The sequence below is a fragment of the Zootoca vivipara genome, chromosome 7 (assembly GCF_965207765.1).
Source record: "Zootoca vivipara chromosome 7, rZooViv2.hap1.1, whole genome shotgun sequence".
In the NCBI taxonomy this organism is placed as follows: domain Eukaryota; kingdom Metazoa; phylum Chordata; class Lepidosauria; order Squamata; family Lacertidae; genus Zootoca; species Zootoca vivipara.
This window is the reverse complement of record NC_142590.1, coordinates 22,074,782-22,102,031: the sequence shown is the minus strand read 5'-3', so window position 1 is coordinate 22,102,031 and position 27,250 is coordinate 22,074,782. Positions and strand designations below refer to the sequence as shown.

General features: G+C 42.8%; 1 protein-coding gene across 4 annotated transcripts in view; it reads left to right on the top strand.

The window, feature by feature from the left end:
• The window catches only part of DPYD (dihydropyrimidine dehydrogenase), a 520,906-nt gene that overhangs the window by 117,636 nt on the left and 376,020 nt on the right, over positions 1–27,250 (top strand). For all 4 annotated transcript variants that reach the window (XM_088673792.1, XM_035123774.3, XM_088673794.1 and 1 more), the window contains one exon: positions 25,234–25,321. In XM_088673792.1, coding sequence (XP_088529918.1) covers positions 25,234–25,321 — 88 coding nt within the window. The remainder of the gene's footprint in view (positions 1–25,233; positions 25,322–27,250) is intronic.

The window sequence follows — 27,250 nt, the reverse complement described above, 5'->3', positions numbered from 1 at the left end:
TGCTCTGCAGTGGCTCCCTGTCTATGGAATGCTCTCCCCCCACTATACACCTTTAGGCACCAGGCAAAAACGTTCTATACCAGGCATCCCCAGCCTTCGGCCCTTCAGATGTTTTGGACTACAATTCCCATGATCCCTAGCTAACAGGATCAGTGGTCAGGGATGATGGGAATTGTAGTCCAAAAATCTGGAGGGCCGAAGGTTGGGGATGCCTGTCCTATACCCTAAAAAGTGCTGGCTCTTTTAAGGTTTTTTTTAATTGGGTTGTTGTTTGTATTTTGATTTTATGTATGCGATCCTTTATATGAACCACCCTGAGACCTTCAGGTATACGGTGGTATAGAAATAATCATCATAATAATACCGTAATAATAATAATTATAATAAACTAAGGAAATTTTATTTCCCCCTGCCGCTCTCAAACATGCCAGTAGGAGACTACACTAGATTCCAGGCCCAAGACCAAGCCAAATGATTTTATTTAATAGGAACTTTCTAATATTCTTTTTAGATCGTCTCCACTGCCCTTAGAAAGTCAGTTTTGTACATTTTAAGATATACTGATGAGCTGCAGTTTGCTGGTGCTAACATTTGGCACCCAGTACTCCTTGCAAAATAGTTCAGTGTGTTCTCCCTGAAACTTGATCCCAGTGACCCCTCTGAGCGACCCTGATCTCCTTTGAGAAGAAGGGTTTTTTTTTAGAAATTTAATAAATTGAATAATATCAAGGCAAACATATATACATAGCCATCTGAGCAGTTGCAGGTGATGGAGGAAGCAGCAGATTTGGGGAAAGTGTCAAAGGCACACAGGGGGAAGGAGACGGGGGAAAGTTTTGTTGTGCAAGCATAAATCCCCATGCCAATGGGACAAGTGCATTGGATACTGCCCTCAATAAATAATCCCACTAGTAACTGAGAAAGACTCACATCCACACACTGGCCAGGCTCAAATTTGCTTCAACCAGCTTGCTGAACTAAGCGTCTTCAGACCATACACTGAGTCGTCAAGCCCACTTCCTGACCATGTTGTAACTTGCATGTGAGAATGGATCATTTCTTTTTCCAGCTACTTGGAATGCAATCTCTTTTTTTGCCAGAGTCCACTCAGACATTAAGCAGCAGTATCTAACTGTGCGTGTGCGAAGAAGCAGGCTAATGGGGCGTTGTTTTTAGGGGCTGTGGGATTTTGCTGTCCTGACAACAAGGCTGCTGAGTTCTTTCCGGCCTTAAACAAGCTTCAGTCAATTTTAATTTTGACACGGGGAGATCAGGAAAATCTACTGCCTCTCCTTCTACATTGCTTGATGCCTATCTCCCCCTCCCCATGCCACAACAATCATCTGTGTATTAGACATCTGAATGCCCGAGGGGTTCTGTCCTGGGAAGACGGGGTGCTGTGTCACATTTCATGGTGTGTCAAAAAAACTCACTGTACTGTTTCTCCTGCTAAATATTTGCATTCTAATTGGCCACAAGCGGCAGTGGCACAAAGCTTTGTGATCTGAGGCATAAAGTCACTCAGATGCTAGAGAAGCAACTTGTTGCTGCCTTGCCATGTTGAATTTATGGGTTAAAATGAAACGTTCACAGATTATAAAGTCTGATTTGTGTAGGAGTTTATAGCTTTCCTCATCTGCTCTGCGCTGACCCCTGCAGTCTCTCTCTCTCTCTCTCTCTCTCTCTCTCTCTCTCTCTCTCTCTCTCTCTCTCTCTCTCTGTGTGTGTGTGTGTGTGTAAGCCTTTTCAATCTTGGCTTTTTGAATAATTTTCTTCTTTCAGCACAAAAGCAAATCTAGACTAATCCCCTTTAACACCAACACAAATGTCATAGCATGCAAGGAAATGCCATCTATTTCTGATTTTCATAATATTGTAAAAGAGATGTATTCTCCGCACCCCACCCCCCCAAAAAAGACCCCAGGTGTAAGCAGAAAATGAGGGGGAAATCCAGGATGCAAAAAGGTGTACATATTTTGTTTTGTATTTAGACACAGTTAATGAGTACGGTAGTTGTTTCACACATTTGCTCATGGTGTTTATTTTGTACTGTACATGATCCTCCCTTTCAAAACAAATAGAAGAATATATGGCACTACCTCTCATTTCTTAAGCAAGTAATTATACAAATCTAGTGATCAGATGGTTTAATATCTTCTAGCTGTAGGTCAAATGAATTTAAAACTGGGTAGTTTGTGGCTCTTCAGGCTCAGTCCTGCAACTTACCACCCAGGGCTGCCTTGGGGAGGAAGAACGGGTCTTAAATTCAATAAATTGTAAATAATTTAGCTGCATCACTCTAAAATAGTAAGAATGATTATTACTGAGCCTGTTGCGCCTTTCAATTTGGCACCTGCTAATTTTTATTTTGTTTAAAGATGTGGGTAAAGGACTTGTGTATCAGAACAGGTTTTTCCATACGTTGGTCTGGAGCATGGAAAACCACAGCCAAGCTCTTAACCGTGTTTGGGAGATGGAGACTAGGGAACATCCATCTGCGTAGAGCACTTACTGGCCAGAGCTGTGACGTCACGAACCCATCACTCTTTGACAGCCCCCTCTCCTAAATATCTGAAGCACTTGCCTAAATTTCCTTAAAATGTTGGCAGGTTTGTTTTTTTAAGTAATTCATGTGAATCAATATAAATGTGCAAGTGGTGTTCTAGCAATAAAAAAGGGGAGAGGGAAATTGGGTGATCCGCCTGAAGCTCTGAGAAAGGGTAACACCTTGACATTTTGCAGGTATGCATCCGTTAAGGGAAATTAGGAGATGGGCTTGCATACTCCACAGGAAAATAACCTGCTGTGATTTCTCTGTAGGTCTGCACCCAAACCAGAGCTTAAATTGCTTGATATTAAATTGGCATGTAGATCTTGTAAAATCTGAAGATCCTAAAATCTCTCCATCGTGTTGGAAGTTTTTTTTTTTAAATTTTTTTTATTAAATTTTATAACAAGAAAAAACAAAAACACATACAGACAAACCACATGGGAAATACCCAATGTGGGATACAACAAATGTACAAAATACAAACATACAACAACAAAAAATTAACATACAAAAATGAAAAACAACCTTAAAAAGAAACAAAAAATAATACATTCTTGTTTGTATATCTAAATCCCTAACATTGTTGACTTCCTCATGTCCCTCCTAACTGCGTTCCATTGTATATCATCTTTAGTAATTTCTAGATCATGGTTCAAATCTTGTTAACCTATTTTTTACTTTTATATCACATTTCATAATCCATTCAAAACTAAATTAACACTTAAATCTAAAGCTTACTATATTAAAATAGAGAGGGGGGAAAAAGAAATATCAACAAATCCTTCTACAACCTCTATATGCTTCCAAATCTTAAACATTCTCAATATTGCAATTGTTTTTCAAATAAATTTTTAATTTCTTCCAATCGTCTTCCACCGACTCTTCCCTCTGGTCACGGAGTCTCCCGGTCAGTTCAGTCAGTTCCATAAATTTGATCATCTTCGACTGCCTGGAAGTTTTAAATCCATGGCATTTGCTGCTCCAAATGCCTGGCACAGCTACCACCACCTGCAAACTGATGGCAAATGAAGGTGTTTTTTCGCAGTGCATAGGCAGGGGTGGTGCTGTACCTTGCAGGGAACGTTTTGGGATGTTTCAGCTTGTAGCTCTGGATACGCATTTAGAGCCAGAGCAATAAAACCTGAGGTAACCAATGATGCAAACAGACTGTGAGCAGGTAAAAATATATAGCTTCAATAAATTCCAGATTTGTTTCACAATTGCACATTATCGTTGAGGTTTCAGAGTGATTTAGGAGGGGAGCATACAAGAACACATGCATCGTTAAAACAATGAATTCAGGATTTGCCCAGAAGCCGTTCGCTCTCTTCCCTTCTTTTCCAAAGCCTGCTTAAGTTTTGTAGAGCAGAATTCCTTTTGACATCTCCAATATAGAACAAGAAAGAGACTTTGAATTTTGGTCGTGGCACCAAGAATCATACGATTACGTCTGAATACGTGTGATGTAAAGCAAAATGGGGCTTGCTGCTGCAGTTGCAAGTTTTAGCAGGCACAAAATGGACTGTATCTTTATGTGTATCTACGAAAGTGTAATTGGCTTAAATCGCTTCCTATTCTGGGTAATACGAAACAAACCTTTAGCCATATGAGGAATGTTTGAGATCTTTTTATATGATCATTGCAGAGATGAGCATGAAGGTTTAAGACAGGCGGCTCACTGACCATTTTCAGCACCCTTTAATTAAAGTTAAGTCTCTCATTTGATGTGCGCATTTCCTACAGGAGGCTAGCTGCTGGTGATAGTCCTTCGATTTCAGCTTTGCTTAGCTTTTGTACAGAACTCTTTTTTAAAAAAAGAACCCTACAGAGCTGTGAGGTATTGAAATAATGAACATCAGTTTCATTCCGCAGAATAATTCATTTGAAATATGGCATGCATATGTTGCAATCCGCGGGGTTCAGATCGTCAGGTGTCGAGCCCTTTAAAATAAAGCAAGGTTTTCAATTTTGTATGGTTATATCACAGGCTGGGGGCTTCTCGTGGTCTTCCATGGACCATAAGGACTGATTTGTTTTCTTCAAGGTGCCTCTGGAAGTATTGATTTAGACACACACACACACACACACACACACACACAAACACCAACCACATGAATACCCACAACCCACACCTGTTATTTTCACTCTTTGGGTTTTGGAAAGTTTGGAGTATCAAGCTGGTTTTGATGGGAAATCAGAAATGGCAGTTTTGCAGTGTACCTTGAATATGATCAGATTGTGGAATTAATATGATTTCCTATGGCAATTTGCTCCATGGCCAAATCAATTGCTGAAAGGAATCTGTCTGATTCCAGCGAGAATTGGTGATTTCCCTATGGACTGCCCTACACCTGAATATAAAGCAGACAGCCATTCATTTATCTTGCTGCTACGTCCCGTTCTGCAATCCTTCCTCTCCCAATCTCTCTCCTGGAGCTGGCGGGGGGGGGAAGGGGGGGCTATATAGCAAAATCAGATTTAAAGCAATGTTGGTACATCGGTGAGCTGTTAGAAGGTTTTGAATGAGTCATGGTACTTTAGGGATAGCAAATGCTGACTGCTAACACATTTGTGTTTTTTAGACCTTATTGAACCCATATAAAGATGTGCTTTTCCAGGGGAAGGTGATACTAATGAACCCCCTATTTTGTTTGTATTGGGGCCTGAAGGTTTCTGAGAACTCATCAGACATGGTATACAAGATAAAGTTGCACATTGGCTCACTTATTTATTTATTTACTTTCCATTTTTAAATTTTTTAGTGAGCATTTTTTGTGAAATTACAAAGTGTTATACAGTGGTACCTTGGTTCTCAAACTTAATCTGCTCCAGAAGTCCGTTCCAAAACCAAGGCGCGCTTTCCCATAGAAAGTAATGCAAAACTGATTAATCGGTTCCAGACTTTTAAAAACAACCCTTAAAACAGAAATTTAACATGACCATTGATCCATAAAATGAAAGCAGTAATCAATGTACTGTACTATAAAATAAACCAGACAGTATTGTAGATGACAAAAATTAAAATTATTATTTTTTCTTACCTGCACTGATGATAGTGATTGTCACACAATCAATCAATCAGTAGCTGAACTGGGTTCCACACAGTCGCAAAAACAAATTAACCCCCAAAGCCTCAAAAACAAAAGCGCCAAACCTAATCCGTTCCAGAAGTCCGTTTGATTTCCAAAATGTTTGAAAACCAAGGCGCAGCTTCTGATTGGCACAGGCACCCGAAAACAATAGCCAACAGCCGCATCAGATGTTTGGCTTCTGAAAAACATTCAAAAACCAGAACACTTACTTCCAGGTTTTCGGTGTTTGGGAACTAAGGCGTTTGAGTACCAAGGCATTTGAGAACCAAGGTACCACTGTATTTCAATGAAATTCTATATTTCAGTCTCTGCTTTTATAAACTATTATGACATGCCTATCAGGTTTTTCCCACCCTTCTCTTGCAGAAAGTACTGGATAATTCTATTTGGTGTGCATATCCCTGATACAGTTGAAGGAATGGTCAAGGGGGGGGGGATAATAATGGTACTGCCATAATGAAACCAGCCCTTTCTGGATTTTTAAACAATGAGTCCATATTATTGTTGTTTTGCATTTGTGCTGCAGTGAGCTTTCTTGTAGCTCACTGTGGTGGTAGATAGACTAAATGCTAAATAATACCTTCTGGAAATGCGAAAGACTGGAAATGGGTTATTGCTGTTTTGCGCATGGTGAAGAACAGTATATCTTGGTAAATAGGTTGTAAAAGATGCAGGCTCTCCTTAGTGCAGGAATGTTTTGCGGAAAAGGTCTCTCTCTCTCTCTCTCTCTCTCTCTCTCTCTCTCTCTCTCTCTCTCTCTCTCTCTCTCCCCCCCCCCTCTGCCCCCCTCCACCTTCAGAGCTGAGTCCTTCAGGAATTTCACTGGTATTAAGATAACCCGACAACAGGTGTTCCAAATTTTGAAAAGATAATTTACACAGCATATGGGTCGCAGCACACAAAAATAATTTCTCCTCTCCTAAGCAGGCTACGAATGATGCCTCGATATAAGTCAAAAGTCTTATAACACTACTGGGAGAATAGGCCAGGTGAAAGAAGATTATTGTGTACTAGGAAAGCTATAATAAAAGCTGTCAGTTCTGTCAACCCATTCTGTCTAAGGTCTATAGAGGATTAAATGGATATTGAACATCATGTAACAGCTGTCTCCTATGTGGAGGTGGCCACTTCTATGGTGAACACCTATGTGATGCTTTTAAAACGGCTGTTAGCTTTGGCATGTTTCAGAACCACAACTGCTAGGTTTGGCTGCCGTAATATTGCAGGTAACAATAGGGACTTGCGTTGGCAGCAATTGAAAAAGGATTTACTGTGTGTATTACCTCGGGGGGGGGGGAGGATGTGTTATGTACATAAGTTTGCAAAATGCATAGACCTAACATTCACATCTGCAGGCATTCAACTGAGTCTCAGAGTGGTACATGCTCTGGTTATCTCCCACTTGGACTACTGCAATGCTCTCTATGTGGGGCTACCTTTGAAGGTGACCCGGAAACTACGACTAATCCAGAACATTGCTGCCAGTCTTTTAACTGGGAGGAGCTACCAGGATCATATAACACTGGTCTTAAAGGATCTACATGTTAGGAGTCATCCTACACATGAGTAGGACCTTGGCAAAGACACATCCCTGACTGCCATGTTCTCTACCTCCTGGTCGATCATTTGGGGGCTTCAAAAGCTTTCTTCTGCCCGAACATCACAGCAACTGATGCCAACAGACATCAGCACACTCAGGGATCCGCAGAGTGTGCGCAGTGCGCGTAACAGACCTCAGCAACTCTACATTTGGCTAATCTACTTTATTCACATATAAACACACACAGGGGCAGAGCAAGAGGGGGCGGGGGTGGGCCGCCCCGGGTACCGCCCTGAAGGCAGGTGACACGCCGCGATAACAACTCCAAAGCCGGCAGGCCGAGAACTAGTTTGGCGCGTGGTGACGGCGGCTGACTTGCTTGCTTGCTCCCTTAGCCTGCTGGCGCCTGCTTGCTTGTTTTTTTCCAAGCGTTTTTTTTTTTGGCGGCAGCGCTAGGCCCTGGGCGGCAGGGGGGGGCAGCGAGGCGTCACACTTGTGGCATGACGGCCGTCCTCGCTGGCCCGCCCCTCCCTTGCTCTGCCCCTGCCCTGCGCCGAGAAAAAGGCTTTTGAAAAAAGCAAGCAAGCAGGCGCCGGCAGGCCGAGCGAGGGAGCGAGCAAGCAAGTCAGCCAAGCCGCTGCCGCCGCGCACCACGCAAGTTCTTGGCCTGCCGGCTCGTCCTTTTTTGTTGTTTTAGGCCGCGCTGAGCCCTGGGCAGATAGGCAAGGGGGCAGGCCAGAGAGGCGCCATGACACCCCTGCTTCTCTGCCCAGGGCTCAGTGCCGCTGAAAACAAACAAACAAAAAGGACGAGCCGGCAGAGCGAGAGAGCAGCACTTGCCACTGGTTCTCTCGCTCTGCCGGCTCGTCCTTTTTTGTTGTTTTCGACCGCCTCTCCGGCCCGCCCTCTGTATGTCCAGTCTGCTGGCCCCCCCTGCTTGCTGGGGGCCGGGTCGTGATGTCACGACGTACACGTCCTGACGTCACAACCCCGCCCCCAGGGGTGCCTCTGCACAGCCGCCCCGGGTGTCCTAGGGGCTAGCAACGCCCCTGAACACACACAGAGCACTGCAACATGGCTCCCTCTCTCTCTAGCATCAGACAGCAAAGAGAAAGAACAAAGGACAATAGTCCCACTTCACGAACACAGTAACACAAACATCCTGTCTCTGTCACTTCCCATTCTGTGGAATGAAAACATAGACTATCATGTGATAGACAAAAATCCCATGACTTCAGACACGGGGATCTTCAACACTACATTGGCTCCCAGTACGCTTCCAAGCAGAAATGTTGGTGCTGACCTTTAAAGCCGTAAACAGCTTTGGCCCTGCATACCTGAAGGAGCATCTCCACCCCCATCATTCAGCCCAGACACTGAGATCCAGCTCCAAGGACCTCACTGGAAGAAGTGAGGTTACAGGGAACCAGGCAGAGGGCCTTATTGGTAGTTGTGCCTGCCCTGTAGATTGACACCAGATGTTAAGGCGATCAATAACAATACAACTTTTTGAAGACATCTGAAGGCAGCCCTGAATGTTTGATGTTTTATTATGCTTCTATATTTGCTGGAAGCTGCCCAGAGTGGCTAGGGCTACCCAGTCAGATGGGTGGCATATAAACAATAACAATATATTATTATTATTATTATTAATCATAGTTTGTCTAAGGTGTATATTTGCTTGCTTGCTTATAGTACATTTGATCTTCCATCATGGAACTTGAGGTATATGGAGAGTTCTCAGGAGGTTTCCTACCCAAGCACTAAGTAACCTTTCTTAGCTTCAGCAAGGAATTGTATCATGTGCCCTTCAGACCATGTCTGCTACACGTGGCTGAACTACCGTGTGTGGTTAGAATATATGGGATGGAAAACCCAGAACAGGATCTTCCACATAGTTTTTCAAGGCCAAACACTGCCAGAGATTATCTCAACCTGCTGCTGATATTATGTAGCAAGTTGCAAGGTGGTAGATTAAGTTTGTGAGTCTAGCAAACATAAATTATACCCATCGTGCTTACTGTTTCTCACCATCTTGCTGTATATTTACTGGATACATGTGGTCCAAAAAAGTTGTCTTCTTGTATCAAGACCATAGAGATGCATGACTTGTCCACCAGCAAAAAATCTGCTGCATTGTCTGCATTGGCATAACCAATAGTGCAGAGGAGACAAGGCTCAGCCCTTCTTCCTAACATGCTCATTTTCCATATTCTGAAAAAGTTCTTTTTCACGGGAGATCATTCAAACAGGCAACCCCCACCTGCGGAGCAAAGTAGTGCAGCCCAGGAAAATCTTTCCCTCTTTGATTCTGCTAAACATGGGAAGCATGACTAGCTAAGTCCACTCTGAGTATGACCTAGACCAGGCATAGGTAAACTCGACCCTCCAGATGTTTTGGGACTACAACTGCCATCATCCCTAGCTAACAGGACCAGTGGTCAGGGATGGTGGGAGTTGCAGTCCCAAAACATCTGGAGGGCCGAGTTTGCCTATGCTTGACCTAGACAAATATGGCCACTTTTATTTGGAACAGGGATGTGTGGGGAATTCTTTACTTGTGGATTCTGATAAGAAGACCTGGTATTTAATACGGACATTGGAACTTACCTATCCGGTGGATATTTAAAGTTCTGACACAGTTCTTAGCTCAAAAGATAAAAAAGTACAAATTAAAACATTTAACATTTTTAATGAAACAGTTAAAAGCAAGTACAGTAGATAAAAGCATTCAAAAGATGATTAATACCACAGGAGCTGAAGAGAGACAAGACATGTGTAACTTATACACGTCTGAATAGGCTTGCCAAAACAAACATGTTTTAAATAGAAGCTGAAAACAATAGAGCAGATACACTTGGCTGAGGTCAATACACAGTCAATACCTATATTGAGGTCAATATAGGTGCTGGCACACTAAACACTGATTTCTTACAAGTGCGGAACAGGTATCTACAAGAGTGGAACTTGTAACATTGCCAGTTCTGCATGAGTTAATACAAGCAGAAGTGATGCAGGCTGGACATAGTTTGATTCATCCACTGCTAATTTGCCATAGTACGGTACTTCTCGTCTTGCAATACAAAATTTACCAGTGGTTGCTTTTTGCACAGAGCTAATCCAAACCTTAACATGCATATGTCAAAATATTTTCCCCCTTCCAGTGAATTTCTTCTAAGTAAACTTGTTTAATATTCTGTTAATGCTAAAATTGCTGTGTTGTTGTTCTATGCCTGTTCTTGACTATGGTTCCAGATCCATATTATCACAAGCTTCTTAAAAATTCTGGTAACCTTTACACGCTTTCTTAAAAATAAAATAAATACTGGGGCTATGACAGCATAATGTGACTATCCAGATCTGTGAATTATACTACCTGATTATGCACGGATGAACTGACCAACTGTTCTTCTTCTGTAAAATAATTGGATTATCCGAGGTCATGTTCATTTTCCCGATCATGGTTACTGATTTACCCATTATAATGCATACATTTAGCATTGCTGTTTGGGTAATCACATTTAATTTGATTCACTTAGATCCAACTGGCAGGTTTATGAGTCCAGTCCAGATTACAGGGCATAATAATGTTCCATGTAGATATTGTATATTTTTATCTATGCATTGTTAGGTCAAATATCTATAGCACCAAGTTTGGTAAGGTACAGCTGCTTCCTGAACTACAGTGTTTGATTAGTGGTTTAATTTAGCCTCTCAGAAATGTAGCTATGTATTTTATTGGTTACAGTTGATCCTACAATTCACCTATCAAAATATGAACTCTGAGTGTCATTAGAGAGGATGGTGGTTGCAAGTCCAGCTTTGGCCTCTCATCTGCTATATATTTTGGAAATTTGTCTGTCTGTCCTCTGTATATTTGGATGCCTCTAGAGATAGCATCACCAAACTTGGCACGGGGTTCTGGGGTGGGGCAGGAGGCAGAGGTCTTTGTCTAAATTTGGATCCTGAGTGCCATTTTAAATCATGATGGTGGACTGAAATGTGGCTTTCGTATAACTTTGCCCAATTTGGTGTGACGGGTCCCAACTGTGTCAATTTAAACACCTCTGAAGATATCACCACCACCACTTTTGGTGGGCATGATGGTTCCAACCTGTGCCAATTTAGCTGTCTCTGAAGATATCATTGCTTAGTTGGGAAGGGTGGTTGCAACCTGTTTCGGTTTGGGTGCCTCTGAAGATATCAACACCCAGCTCAGCATGGCAGTTAATGAGGTGGAAGAGGCAGTCTTTGTCTAAGTTTGAATGCTGGGCACCATTTCAAATCTTAGAATTCCTGGGCAAAGGTGGGTACTTTCTGCTAGCAAGAACGTAAGATGAGTCCTGCTCATTTCAAGGGTCAGTCAAGTTCAACATTCTGCTTCCTACCAACATTCTGCTTCCTGACAATCCCCCCAGGCAGGAAACAAGGGGAATTGCTATTGCTGCTTACGCACAACTGGTACCCAAACTGCCAGGCACATGCGGCAACCACCATGAGGTTCCATAAAGCCGTTAGGATTAATAGCGATTGGATTAATAGCGATTGCCATTAGGATTAATAGCGATTGGGTTCCGGTTTCCGCCGGCAGGAATGGCGGACCTGTTTTCCATCCCTCTGACCTTCGTAAGGAATTTGGCGGTTGCTAGGGGAGTAAATGGCAACCCCCTACCCTCTCCGGGGGTTACGGAGAGGGGCCGCTGGCCCGCGGTGCCCCCAGACCCACTCCGACTGTTTATGGAGTGGGGGGAGCTTGGGCTGAAAAGCACTTACGAGGGCCAGGACTCCCGGACGCTAATCTGCATGGCGGGGATTTCCATGGTTAAAGAAGATAATTAGGCTTAAATCTATGGACATACTTCAGAAGGAGGGGAAGAAGCGCTGTTTACTGCTGAGAAATTTATGCTGCTGAGGGAGAGGAGTCAAAGGCTGTATTTCATCTGGAAGAAGGATTGATGGGGACGGAGCGATAAGGGAAGTGAGTTTTTTTCTTCTTCTTCATATGTGTTACCTCGTACCTTCCCAGACGCGATGTCCTGGCTTGTTTGGAGTGAAAGAGAAGCAAAAGACTGTGTGAGTTGAACTTTATAAACTGTTGTTACTGAGCATATTTTTTAAAGATGTGGAGTTGCCGATGAGAAAAGCCCCCCTCTAGTTAGACGGAAGGAGTGCCTGGACGCGTTCGGAGGATTTATGAGCTGTGACGCACTTTGAATTGGAGCAGCGACCTGAAGCTAAGTTCAGCTATAGGGCAAGGAGATCCATTAATTTACCAAGAGTCTATGGTTTGATGTTTGGGTCTTCTGCCTGGAAAAGCTGTAAATTTTACAACAAAGATCGTTAATCTACATGGTTATGAGAGAAAACGAAAGTGATTTGAGCTTTTTAAGATGGCGCTGCTTCGTGTTGACGCAACAGGGAGCTCCAGACCAAGAAGATTTATGGGGAGGCTGGACTGATTAACCCACACAGGAGAAAGAACATTTGTGAAACCTTGTTTGATATTTATCTCAGCAGCTGGGAAACAATCGGTTGAAAATGGAAAACATCTATGTGACTGTAAGGGAAAGATTTGGATTATTATGAACTCGGAGAGACGATTTGAACTTTAGAAAAAAGATGGCAGTGGACGGTTGCGAGGAATCCCCAATTTCTTGAAGCATGGGAACCCAAAAATTTTTTAGATGATTTGGCATAACATTCGGTTTGATTGATATATATGTGTATAATTTGAAATAATGAATGTGATATAATTGGTTTTAATTGGAAAATTAATAAAAATATATTTTAAAAAAAAGGATTAATAGCGATTGATAGGCTTAGCATTCATGAGTTTTTGACTTCCACTCAGTTTTGTTTAAGAGTGCTTTTATTATTATTATTATTAACCTTTGCATTTATTTTTTTAATGCTGATGCTTTAATTATCTGTTATGCTGTCTTTTTTGAGGGGCTTTTGAATTGTTCAACTGTTTTAATAGTTTATAATGATTTCATTGCTTGTTTTGTTTTTAGTCGCTGCCTTGAGCACTATTTTTTTACAGCAGAAATGCGGGATATATAAGCTACATTGATAATACATAAATAACCCACTTAAAAAACCCCATCTAAACCAGTGGCCGTCACAGCATCTTGTGACAACAATTTCGATCAATTCTTTCCCCTCCCCAGCTGTATTTTCCTTCACAATTTGTTACGACTTGCGCACACAGCTGGTCTTGAACTGGTGACGTGACGAGTGCCTGGAAGGAATTCAGTCCACACATCATAAGAATTTAAGAAGATCCTGCTGGATCAGGTCAAAGGCCCATCTCCTCCAGTGCTCTGGTCTCACAGTGGCCAACAGTGAGACAGTGGGAAACCTGCAAGCAGGATCTGAGCTCAACCTCACGCTCTCCACTTGTGATTCCCAATGACATGCAGTATGTCTCTGAATACCATGAATTTGTCCAATTTTCTGCACCTTGTGGGAGTGACAAATTGAGGGAGGAAGTTCTTCTCTTTTTTTGCCTGTCCTGCGTCTTCCAGCATTCAGCTTCATTGGATGGCCCTGAATTCTAGCATTATGAGAGAGGGAGAAAACGCTTTTTATCTCTCCACTTTGCCTCGTTAATGGAGGAAAGTGAAGCCACAACAGTCAAGGAGGCATCCTTGCACTAGCAGTACAGACTTCATCGGGTCATATCTCTGGCCCCTATAGAATTTTATGGGTCACAGTTATCTGCTAGTGCTGAATATAGATCGTTTCGCCATCTCTCCTTGTTCTCCCTCAACCCCATTGTGTACAGGAGTTGGGGTTGGGAGCATACAGGCTAGTGTCCATAATATGTTGAACCAAATGTTATAAAACACACTTCCGTTATCGAAAGCTACTGGTTGGTTGGTCTGTCCCCATCCCCTTTCCTTCATTAGTGCTAACTATTTTCAGTAACCAATAATGTCATGTACCTGTTTGCAAGTGTGATTTGCGAGGGACCAAAACACAGAGCAAATGACTTCCATGGCACTTTAGAGGTGCTTCTAGTGATTCACGGTACCAATGAAAGAAAGGGTTCTGCCTCGACTTATTTTGCAACGTTGAAACTCTAGATGCAGCCGAAACAAAATGACATTGCATACGTAGGTTGGTAATTCAAGCGGATGCTCGAGAAATGTTTGAAAATAATTTGATGAATAAATTAAACATATTCTGTTTGGAAGATTTCTACCCTGCTTCCCAGCAGATGCTCCAGAAGTGACCCGCGAAACATTTGAGACCTAAGTAAAATAAAATAAGATAAAACATTTTGATAATGTCCTGTTATTAGGAACATACATTGTACAAACAGTGCAAACTGTATTTTGGAAGCCGAACCTATAAAAGGAAGAATTGTAGTATTTCTTACCACATTGTAGATAATTGTATTAGGAGGAAAGGAGGTGTTTACTGGGTTTTTTCTTCTTCAATCCATTGATATGTGAGTTCAAGTAGAGAGATACGACCGGCGGAACTACATATCCTTGATAGAATTGGCTAGAATCAGTCCATTTGCTTCAGGGTTTTCTTTGACTGCTATCTCCTCAGGAACTTTTCCCTCCCAAGGATCCCTGGCTTTGAGTCTCTAGACAGCAGGTGAAAAGGTATTCTCATTGAACATCCCTGCATTTATTCATTGTTTTTATGGCAATGCCGTAGGTTACCTTCTTAGCAGCAGGTTCTCTCCACCTCCATCGATTTTTAGCTCTAGCACACACAAATATTAGGATAGAAAGCGGCGATACCTCAGGGAAGATGCATCTTCAGAGCCAGAAAACCGAGGATAAAACATGGGGGAGGGGGTAGCCTGCTGAAGGAAAAAAGGACTGCTTTGGCCGCATATTTGCAAAGGGCAGGTGAACAGATGACAGATAAATGCAAAGGAAGTTCAAGGCAGTGAATGGGTGGCAACATGTCCAAGGTTACAGAGGCATAGCTGCCAAGTTTTCCCTTTTCTCACGAGGAAGTCTATTCAGCATAAGGGAATTTCCCTTAAAAAAAGGGATAACTTGGCAGCTATGTACAGAGGGAAGTTCTCCGTTCAAAGCTAGCTCTGTTCCAAGGCCAGTTCTAAAGATTATGAACCATAAGAAGGCAGAGTGGATGCCTTGAATGGGCAGGCACACTGACCCCTTGGTCCCCATCTCCCACACTGTGGACTGCTTCCTTGTATTTCTATTTAATTTGCAGTTATCATTTCTAAATGTGTGTCTTTGCCTATTGATTAGCATATGCAAAGTTTATGCAAATCTGACTAGCCTTTGTCCTCCTTTTCGGTGATACATTTCCTCTTTTAGGGTTGGTGTGTATGTGACCAACCTACTGCTCCTTGAAAGTGTGGCTTTCCAGGGGTCTTGAATAGGAAATCTGGATGTTGAAAAAGAAAGCAAAATACTTGAGCCTTTCCCCTAACGTTGCCCTCACTGAACCTCTTATTCCCTGATCTTTGAGCTGTTTTGTTAATCACACTTGCTGTGTTGAAGGGTCAGTTATCAACAAGGGAAAACATGTATCAGGAGACTATTTTAGATCCACAACTAAAAGAAGTAATAACGTTTGGGGACAGTTTGAGAATATAAGATGCTTTAGAAAGGTATGCCTCAACGTCGTTCTTGAGTCAATATGGCTTATTGCAAGTTTGCCAGTGTTTCTGGTTTTAGAAATCTTCCAATTTAGGTGAATGAAATGGCTGCTGAAGCAAGAAATAACATTTGACAATGATCTGGAACTCGCTATTTTCCTGTAGGCTACTACAGGAACACCAGTATCCTCTCAAGTGAGCTTCTGGTCTCCCGTATCCAGCTGGCACTCCCGTAGCCAGTAACTGACTTGTGGGTCATTTCCATAGCTTGTTCCATGGGCAATACACTTTCACTGGAAACAAAATGTCAATGAATGATTTAAAAATAATAATTAATTAAATGGCAGTTCTCAGAATGCTTGAGGCAGTTAGCAAAGCAATCGCAAGTAAGCCTTCAAAATTCCAATGCTAAAAACATCTTCACAATAAAACAGAAAAGCCGAGCAGTTGCTTCACTTGGAAAAGCTGGCTTGGATACAGGTGCTGTGCGTTTCTTCCTCAAGGCCAGCAAAGAACAACACAACTGTACCACATCCAATAAATAAATCAGACTATGGTCTTGGGACAAACACAGAAAATACAGAAGAATATTCTCAGTGCATTGCCATGTTTCCTGGTGTAACTTCATGTTGTTCAACAAGTATAAAGTGAGCTGGGAGTTACATGGTCACTGTTTCTCCTTAATGCTTCTGTCCCTTTGGATTCCACTTCCTACCGATGGGCAGTTTTGTGCAGTTGAAAATAGGTTGAACTTACTATTAAATCTGCAAGAAGTTCATATTTGCCCCTTATTGCCAGCCTTGCTTCTTAACACTGGTGGCATTTCATGCCATGTAGAAAGTTTGCACATGCAGGTTAGTTTCCTAATAGGCAAGGACAAAAACACTGTGTTTCACTGATGAAATAGTATTGGGGATATATTTTATGGTCATGTATATGAAAAGGAGGCTGTCAGGAGTATGGGCAGGAGTCAGGCTCTGGGGCCTGTAGTGCTTTGCAGGACTGGGGCCTGCCTCAGCTTGTGCTGGAGAAGCAAGGAGTGGCCACTCAGGTGAGGCCACTTAATAACTCACTGCACCTGGTGGCAAGAGCTGGGAGGGATAAAAAGCTCAGCATTTTCCTTCAGCTCTTTGCCACAGCAACACTACCCCTGCCTGGTTGCCTCTGGCCTCTCGCTCCTTGGACCCTTGCCTTGCCGACGTCTTGATCCTCGACCCTTGGACCTTTGCCTTGCCAACGCCTTGCTCCTTGACTCCCAGACCTTCGCCTCTGCCTTGCTCCTTGACCTTGCGACTGCCTGCTTGTGGACCCTCTGCCCTGCACCTGTTCCTGCTTCTACATCACCATCTTGCCTCTGGTCCTGACGTCCTCAGTCGGGGCTTCAATCGCCCGCTGACCGGACCGTGACAGAGGCTACATAATTCTGCCTATTTAAGATACTATAGGTAGTATCTGACATTCTCCTGAAGGGAACTGGAGGCTGCATGCTTGAAGATATTTTCTTCTTCCTTTTGAGCGTATGTTGTGTGTGTATGAATACTATCGCAGCCTGTCTTTTTCCTGCTTCCCTGTTGTCTGCCATAGTTGCATGAAAGGTTGTGAATAAAAGGAAACTGATTCTCAGAAGCTACAGGGCATCCCCAAAAGAAAACTCCAGTGTGGTGTGAATGGGAATATTTCCCCCTTCTTCTATCACCTTTATTCACATTCTTAGACAGGTATATAGGAAAGCCTTAGCTGAGTACATGCTTTGCATGCACGTTTAGCCCCTTCGCATCTCCAGTTTAAAGGAATCGGGAAGGGAAGGGAAATGATTCTGCCAGAGACCCTGGAGAGCCAGATGATACTGGTCTAGACGGACAGTCAGATCACGGGTGAGGCAGATCCCTAGTTCTCTGACTTCCAGTGCAAAGGCTGTTATGCTAGCATAAGAGTGTGAGGAATGTTTGCAGAATATGAAATCCAGTGCAATTTTTGCACTAGCAGAAGCCTGTTTTGCAACAGGTTGTGCAACGTATGGACCTGGAAGTTTCAGGGGCACTGCAATCTGTGTGCCAGCAGCCATGAGAACCATGTTGCATTCCTTCTCTTGCACAGTCTAGCCCAAGCCCATTCCACTAGCACAACTAATACATTGTTAAGGGACTTTAACCATAATATCCTTCTGGACCGTCTAGAGGGGTTGGGAGCTGGGGGCACTTTTATACAGTGGTTCCGCTTCTTTCTCCAGGATCGTGTCCAGAAAGTGGTGTTGGGGGATAAGTGTTCAGACACCTGGGGTGCCTCAGGGGTCCGTCCTCTCCCCCATGCTTTTTAACATCTATATGAAGCCGCTAGGAGAGATCATCAGGGGGTTTGGGCTGGGTGTTCATCAGTATGCAGATGACACCCAGCTCTACCTCTCTTTTAAATCAGAACCAGTGAGGGCAGTGAATGTCCTGTGTGAGTGCCTGGAGGCGGTTGGAGGATGGATGGTGGTGAACAGATTGAGGTTGAATCCTAACAAGACTGAAGTACTGTTTCTGGGGGGGAAGGGAGCGGGCAGGGGTGGGGGACTCCCTGGCCCTGAATGGGATAACTGTGCCCCTGAAGGACCAGGTGCGCAGCCTGGGAGTCATTTTGGACTCACAGCTGTCCATGGAGGCACAGGTTAATTCTGTGTCCAGGGCGGCTGTCTACCAGCTCCATCTGGTATGCAGGCTGAGACCCTACCTGCCCCCAGACTGTCTCAGCAGAGTAGTGCATGCTCTGGTTATCTACCACTTGGACTACTGCAGTGTGCTCTACGTGGGGCTACCCTTGAAGGTGACCCGGAATCTGCAATTAATCCAGAATGCGGCAGCTAGACTAGTGACTGGGAGTGGCCGCCGGGAGCACATAACACCGGTCCTGAGAGATCTACATTGGCTCCCAGTACGTTTCCGAGCACAATTCAAAGTGTTGGTGCTGACCTTTAAAGCCCTAAACGGACTTGGTCCTGTATACCTCCACCCCCATCGTTCAGCCCGGACACAGATCCAGCGCTGAGGGCCTTCTGGCGGTTCCCTCACTGTGAGAAGCAAAGCTACATGGAACCAGGCAGAGGGCCTTCTCGGTAGTGGCACCCACCCTGTGGAACACCCTCCCATCAGAGGTCAGAGACATAAACAACTACCTGACATTTAGAAAATACCTAAAGGCAGCCCTGTTTAGGGAAGTTTTTAATCTGTGATATTTTAATGTATTTTAATGTGTGTTGAAGCTGCCCAGAGTGGTGGTGGGGGGGAACCCGGCCAGATGGGTGGGGTATAAATAATAAATTGTTGTTGTTGTTACTATTATTATTATTATTATTATTATTATTATTATTATTATTATTATTATTATGCCTTCTGTTTGCTCTACCCCTTTCCAAAAGTAGTATTGTCTCATACTTATTTTGCTTTTGTCGCAAGAAAAGACCATTTGTTTGGCTATGTGGGTGCGGCTTTACAAGCCCATGTGTGCTCTTATTGTGAAATGTTCTTCGTTACAAATTACTGGCCAACCTGTGTTGCTATATAGAGAGCCATGTGGATGCATAGTAAGTGTAGTCATCACACATGGTATTGGCTAGCAGCCTTGCCTTCTACAACCCCACTACTGATAGAAGGAAGCAGACAAGAAGTGACATGGGGGACCACTCTTACCTTCTTGCTGTCTTCTCCCAGGGTCAGAGCCCACAAGTGGGCAAAAATGGCAGCTTGTGAAACAGCTTGTAAGGCTGCAGAAAGGCAGGGGCTGGTGACTTCATTGGGCAGAAGAGCTGAGATCTCTCTGTGTGTGTCTCTCTCGGTGTATGAAGCGACTTTGAAGCATTTTGCTAGTCTGATCAAAACTGTTTTGACACCTGAAATTCGCTTGAAGTTCCTCAGATATCTCACTTAGAGAGATGAGTTCAAATTGATGCTGAATTTTGCCTCTAGTTGAAATGATGTGCCATCTCCAGCTGAGATGCCCCCCAGCCTTTTCCATGGCAGCCACAAAGACGGTATCTAGAGAATGTGCAAAGGTGAGAGAAGAGGAGGCCAGGTAGAGTGGTAGGAAAGGTTAGGGGCAAAGCAAGCAAACCCTGACATCTTGCTTGCAGCACACCTTGAGGCCCTACCTGTTTCAAAATAGCATTAAGCAAAGTTTCATATATATATATATATATATATATATTAATAGTGGGAGTGGGGTATCTTTACTCAAAACAAGTTTTGTGAAAATAGGTAGGTGTGTTACTTATGGTTTCCCCAGCCATCTTAATCCTTAAATATAGTTCGGTTAACAGTTTTATAAAGCTAGCAAACAAGGATGAAGGGGGGTAGGTAGGAAGGGGTACCTGATGCAATGTTACCTGTGGCTGCTATTATTTGCAGAGTAATAGAAGCAGAAGATGGATCTCCCATCCCCTTTGGTGCCCTCCTATGCAATCAGAACTGATATCACTGAGCACTGATCTGCAGGATGTATGTGGAACGGGAGCAAATACATGTGCTGATCTTAGATGCAGATCTCTGCCTCTCCCAGTAGCCATTGGGGGGGTGAGAGGAGCAGAGGGTTCAAGTGGAAACCTCTTTCTGCACACATTTTTTTGCTTTTGTGTGATCGACTGCCATGCTCCGGTAACTTTCATTCACACGGGTGGGCGTGGTGTGAAACAACAGCAGACATTGTTGGATATGTTGCCCTTTTATGTGCATGTACATGTCTTTTTCTCCATGATTCACCCATGAGAATGGTGAGAAAGATCTGTGTGCTGGAATATGTATGCCCCAATTTTGTCATGTGGGCAGCAGTGGTGTGAACTATGAACTGCGAGGGACACGGGTGGTGCTGTGGTCTAAACAACCAAGCCTCTTGGGTTTGCCGATGGTAAGATTATAAGGTCGGCAGTTTGGGTTCACACAACAGGGTGAGCTCCCGTTGCTTTGTCCCCAGCTCCTGCCATTCCAGCAGTTCGGAAGCATACCAGTGCGAGTAGATAAATTGGTACCGCTGTGACGGGAAAGTAAACAGCGTTCCGTTGTGCCAGAAGTGGTTTAGTCATGCTGGCCACATCACCTGGAAAAGCTGTCTGCAGACAGATGTCGGATCCCTTGGCCTGAAAACGGAGATGAGCACCACACCCCACAGTCGAATTTGACTGGACTTTACTGTCCAGGGGTCCTTTACCTATTTTTACCTTTACCAAATTATGAAACCCATGGCAAAATTACAGTAGAAAACTTCTGTGATTTTTCAGGTTAATGGGATTTCCCCCCTGGAATTTTAACATGGAAATGACTGCTAAGTTCCCACTAGATTGCACTACTTTTCCAGAGTGCTTTTAAGGTGTTGTATAAAATTGTATAAAATGTGTGTGTGTGTGTGTGTGTGTGTGTGTGTGTGTGTGTGTATGTATATATATATATATATATATGCCAGGTAGGGAACTGTCTGGAAAAAGGAACAAAGTGCTGTCTGAATGCAGCTATTGTCTCATTTAGAAGGCTAAAACTAGGGTTCAGCACCCCTGTTACTTTCTCATAGAACAGAACATTGTTGCTAGTAATTCATCTATTACAGAAGAGAGGCCACAGGACTATTTTTATGGGAAGAAGCTCAGCATTTTTCATCGCCCTGACTCTTTGAAGTAAATTATTGTTCCATCCAAAGTTTGCTTACCCATGCCTGGTGCATGATGTTGACATAGCTGCATTCTTACAAAGCTGCAGGTAGTTTCTCCGGACTCCCCCAGTAAAATAAAAGTATATATTTTTCCATTTTATCATTGTTTAAATTTACTAAATAAGTGTAAGGGCAGTTCCCTGCCATTAGGCAGAATGTAGCTGCTGATCTTTGGACAGCAAAATGATAGTTATTTTATGTATTGTTTTTGAATTGTTACTGCTATAGGTGCGGTGAGAGGAGAAGTACTTGTTTGTTTTTTTCCTGGCTGGCTTTGTGTACTGTGTGGGTTTTTGTTTTTACTTTGGGTAGGAACAGAACCTCCACCTTGATTAATGGCTTCTTAATTGCTCTAAAAATGTTATTTGGTTCAAGTGCATAACTATGTAGAAGGGGACCTCTTACAAAGAAAGGGAAGAGTGACGTGCACGCACGCGCGCGCACACACACACACACACACACACACACACACGTGTGCATGTGGCAATTTGCGTTGAATTGTGGTTTGCAGTAATTGTCGTCTTCCCCTTAAGTACGGAGCCATATTTGTAATTTCTCACAGTATCTATCATTTAAAGCCATTTAGGTAATAACGCTTGGGCATGCCTTTCTGCTGTCTTCTTTTATGGCATTTGTCTGGCTCTTCGGAATGTGGTACCTTTTTCTGTTTTGGTACAGTAAATGCACTCTGTAATATCTATTATGGCATGGTCAAAGGATAATTTATTGTCAAATGGAAAAAAATAGGTCAACCCTAATGTCACTTGATGATCAAACCCCCCCAAGTTTAATAAAACATCTCACCAGCATGCATCCTGCACAGCGGTTGGTATTTTATTACAACTGCAGTACCTGGGCTATAGCAGTGGTGTAATTACTGAGCTGTCAGAGTGATAAGTGGGATTAATGGCAGCCTGATGCACTTTAGTCTGCAGAGTGCTCTGAGAATTGGAAGATGGTGTTGTTATAAGCGTCTGTCTATACTGGCATATTCACAGCACTCTCTCCCCACTTTCCCCACCCAGTGCCACAAATTCAGGCTCACATTGCCCTGCCTCATTAGCATCTGACATTTTCAACAGCTGTTACTTGTGTGACAGTTACTGTTATTGTTAATATCACTCCAGTAATAATAATGCAAATAAATATATATTATTGACGGAAGATGCATAACGATGCTACACCATAATCTATTGCTAAGATGGCTTCCTAGGCAGTTCTTTCAGATGTTCTCTTTGCAGGTTTAAAGTTAGACGGGTGAGACCCATTACCAGTTGTGGTGTTTGTCCAGCACCATCCCCCAAGGTGTCATATTTAAAACAGGCTATAGTTTATTTAAAATCTGCTTTCCTAGAAGATCTTCAAAACAAGAGCCCACACAATTAATATTTTCTCATAAGTAGCTTCTCTAAAATTGAATTTTCGTGTATTTTATTTGAAGCTTAGACCTACATGTAAGCCTTTCCTTCCTTTGATCGCTGTGGTTCCTGTAAACTTGCTGAAATGTGTTCTGAAGCTGTCTCTTTTTATTATTGGTCTAACATTGTCAAAACTAAAACAAAACCACAAACACAAAAAACCCACCCCACCCTGTACGGACTAAACACTCTTCCTCCCGCATGTGGTCCAAACTTATTATCTCATACTAACTACAAGTTTATTGTTTCAACATAATACAGTATTCTGCTTGCCAGAAATTGCAGGGCTCACCATAAGTGTGAGGCATTGAAATGGGATGGTGCGCTGTGGAAACAGCAATAATCCTTAAGGTTTTATATAATGTGTGTCAAGTACTCAGAGTGCTTTACGTACATTAGTGCTACAATTCTTGCAACAGGCAAGGTTGGGAGGTATTACTGCTCCTGTTTTTTCGATCCAGGATGAAGTGGTTTCTCCCAATTTAAGATTTCATTTGGCGTTGGATTAAGCATGCAAGGTCTTGTAGGGCCATGTCTGGAGCCTTCCTGGAGGCTGGTGAAATGTTTCTAGAATGATGAAGGGGGCATAAAGGAATCATTGCCTGTGGCGTACATACTCATGCTATGATCATTCCTGCATTCAGGTGTTATGTAGTTTTTCTCAAACCTGTTTGGCTAAGAGACAACACTGGGCAGAAGAAAGCAACTGCGAACTAGCTGTGATGCCTCTCACAAAGTTTGTCCTGGAGCTGAACATGCCTGGAAACTATCTCCAGTCTTTGGCTTGTAACCAGCGTAGTGCTAAGTTCCATAAGCACAAGAATTTCCACTTGCACAATGGGACCTTATCTCCTCCACACACACGCCATGTGCCCCCTAAATCTGTTCTAGGGGTTCCTCCAACTCTCTGGGGAAGATTTGGGGAGTGTGTAGGACATGCATGGGGAAGGGGAAAGGGGGCAATCCCATTGTACAAGTGGAAATCTTTGAGCTGATGGGGCCAGGGAGTTACATCCTTTTCACTTTCCTATTTCCCTTTGCCATCACATGCATGCATTTCTTGTGCTTAATTGCTCTTACGAATTAGTCCACACACACTAAGTACTTTACCTAGTACAGGGGTCAGCAAACTTTTTCAGCAGGGGGCCGGTCTACTGTCCCTCAGACCTTGTTGGGGGGGGGGGCGGACTATATTTTGAAAAATAAAGAAGGAACGAATTCCTATGCCCCACAAATAACCCAGAGATGCATTTTAAATAAAAGGACACATTCAAATCATGTAAAAACATGCTGATTCCCGGACCATCCACAGGCCGGATTTAGAAGGCAATTGGGCTGGATCCGGCTCCCGGGCCTTAGTTTGCCTACCCATGACCTAGTTGGATTTTGCTGAGACATAACACTATACTAAGTGCACGAAGCAGCTCCCCTCTCTTTCTTCAGCCTGGTTGTGAGGAGATCAGAGGCATCCGCTTCCATTTTGAACTCACTTTGTTTATAGTGTCATTCAAACCAGAACTCTGGTTAGTTTTGAATCTGGCTTATCTCAATAGGCCGCAATATTGAAGCTGACTTGTTTGAACAAACCACAGTTAAAATTAACCACAGTCCTGGCTTAGACACAATGATAAACCATGGTTAGCTGAGAATGGAAAGAAGTGCTTCTTATGGCCATGCCAGAGAAACAAATGATGGAGAAGTGCATGGACCCAAGACTCAGTCACGTAGTTCAGTGTTGTGGCTGACCCCAGCCTAAATGATCTGATTTTAGTCACTCCTTCAGCTTTTTAAACCTTTGTCATTCATTGATTCATCCTTTTGGATGTGGGATAATAAATTTGTGAATATTTGTGAAAACTTGCTCAGTAGGAAAGCTAGAATTTAATTCATTCTTTGTCATTCAGCACATTGTTTGAGCATCGAGCATTGCATTTGCCTATAACCTCATAGTGAACACCAGAAGACTGTGAAGGGAGGTGGAGAGAGGATGTGATAGCCATTGATTCAGGGAACAACCCCTGTTCCTTTTGCCCTTAGAAATAAAAGCTCTGGAGAAGAAGACCATGTTGTCGCATAATTCTAAGCATGATACACTTACCCACAAAAGAATTGTATTTTATGAGTGGCTTCCTTCTGACTTTTGTCGCCTGAGTGATCTGCTGGTGGTTGCCTTGGTTTGCCTGTCTGTGGCATGGGAATAATGGCACTTCTCCCAGGAACATTTTTTAGTTGTTGCCCAAACAGTGAAGCATTATTAATTTTTAGATTGATTAGCTTCTGTCAGGTACCGGGGGGGGGGGATGTATGCTTCTGGCAGTGTTCTGTGCTGTAAGTCGCTTTAACTCATTTACTCTCTTCCCCAGGTGCTTAAAGTGTGCAGATGCCCCCTGTCAGAAGAGCTGCCCAACTAATCTAGACATCAAGTCATTTATCACAAGTATTGCAAACAAGGTAAGAAGAAAAAAGAGAGGAAGAGGCTGGTTCACAAAGAAAACGAAAGCCCAAACCTGCATTTGCCGCATTTCTTTTTGTATGATTGAATTATAGCCCTTATCTTTCTATGTAGCTTAATGAAATAATGTTTAGAAGTAGCTATTATAAAAATTTAGCAGTCTTTTCTTAATTGCATAATTATTCTTGCTACTTTCCTGTGGAGATATTGTGCAATAAGTGTATAGCCAGTGTTGTGTGTTCAGTCTGCCTTTTCAAGTAATTATATATCTTTTTCTTTGCATAAAACTGTTGGCTTCGGATGGACCTTCTTAATTGATACTATTAATTATTATTATTTTTTAAAAAATAAGCAGTTTGTGGAGTAAGATTCACTGTAGAAGTTTACTAGGCTTCTGCAGCTTTATTTTATTTTGTTTCTCTTAAGTAGATAATGTCTTGTCCTCAGAGAGCTCCGCTAATGTAAAATAAGCTAAATGGTTTGTGGAACCCACGCCAGAATGATGTGGTAGTGGAGGAGAGCTGATATTTTCTTCTAGTTTCGTTTTTAGTTTACTTGAGAGAGATTTTTTTTTAAAGCACCTTGAAGTAAACCTTGAAGTGCAGGGCCTTTTATGAGGACAGTGGCAATGTAGTTTTTTGTTTTTTCTTTTGTTCCAAGAGATTCCTTCAACTAAAACTTTTTTTCTTGTTTAATGGCAAAACCTAGTTATGAGAGTGCTAATACGTAGCACCTACTTCAGTTAATAGGATGGAATGGAACTAACAAAAGAAAATGTTGAAAAGCACTCAGTTTCAGCCTTGACTGTGGTGCATGTCTCTCTCTCTGTGTGTGTGTGTGTTGCAAATCAAAAACCAAACCTTATGAACCCTTTCAGGCAAATACTTTGTGCTTTTGAATTTTACAGTGGGTCAAATTTTACTGACTATTGGGTTTCTGCACTCATTCCTCTTCCCTTAATAATAATCAGTATTATTTGTCCAGAGCAGGGGTTGTCAGCCTGGTCCCTACCACCCACTAGTGAGTGTTTCAGGATTCTAGGTGGGCGGCAGGGGGTTCTACGGCACAAGCTGAATTCTCCTTCCATCGAGCACTGGTGGGCGGTAAGGAAATTTTACCACCAAGCAAGATCCATTAGTGGGTGGTAGGTATAAAAAGGTTGACTACCCCTGGTCTAGAGGGTGATCTTCAGAAACCTTTAATCATTTAGTCTTCTCTCTAATAAGCGTGTGCAGTGGTGGTGAGTTTCTGCTGCCATTCTGGCAGCCTTGTAGCTCAGAAAGGTCTGATATGGGACCACAATTAGTTCTTACGTCAGGAGGCGCCAAAGCCCAGTGGTATTAGCCCTCCATGTGGCTCATGCGCAGAGGCGCCAGCTGCTCCAGAGGATCGGGGGGATGTGCGTGATGCAATGCTGCATGATGTCCTGACATCACACACACAGTGTCCTCTGAATATTGAGGGGGCCCAGCCCCTTCAAAAATATACAGGTGAAACTCGGAAAATTAGAATATCGTCGAAAAGTGCATTTATTTCAGTAATGCAACTTAAAAGGTGAAACCAATATATGAGATAGATGCATGACAGGCAAAACAAGATATGTCAAGCCTTTATTTGTTGTAATTGTAATTATTTGTCATTAGGCGGGTCAATTATAAATGGAATGTAAGTAATGAAATGTAATAGCAATGTTTATTTTTGTATTATTGTAACTATTTGTTTTATTATTGTGGAATTTCCAAAAGAAAGTATTTGTAAAAATTAAAAGAAAAAGAAAAAATAAGTTGCATTACTGAAATAAATGCACTTTTTGACAATAATTCTAATTTTCCGAGTTTCACCTGTATATTAGGGGGCTGTCCCGGCCCCTAGGAGTCAGTGCCTGTGCTCATATGTAAACATGACTTTTAAGTATGTGCAGTCAGAGC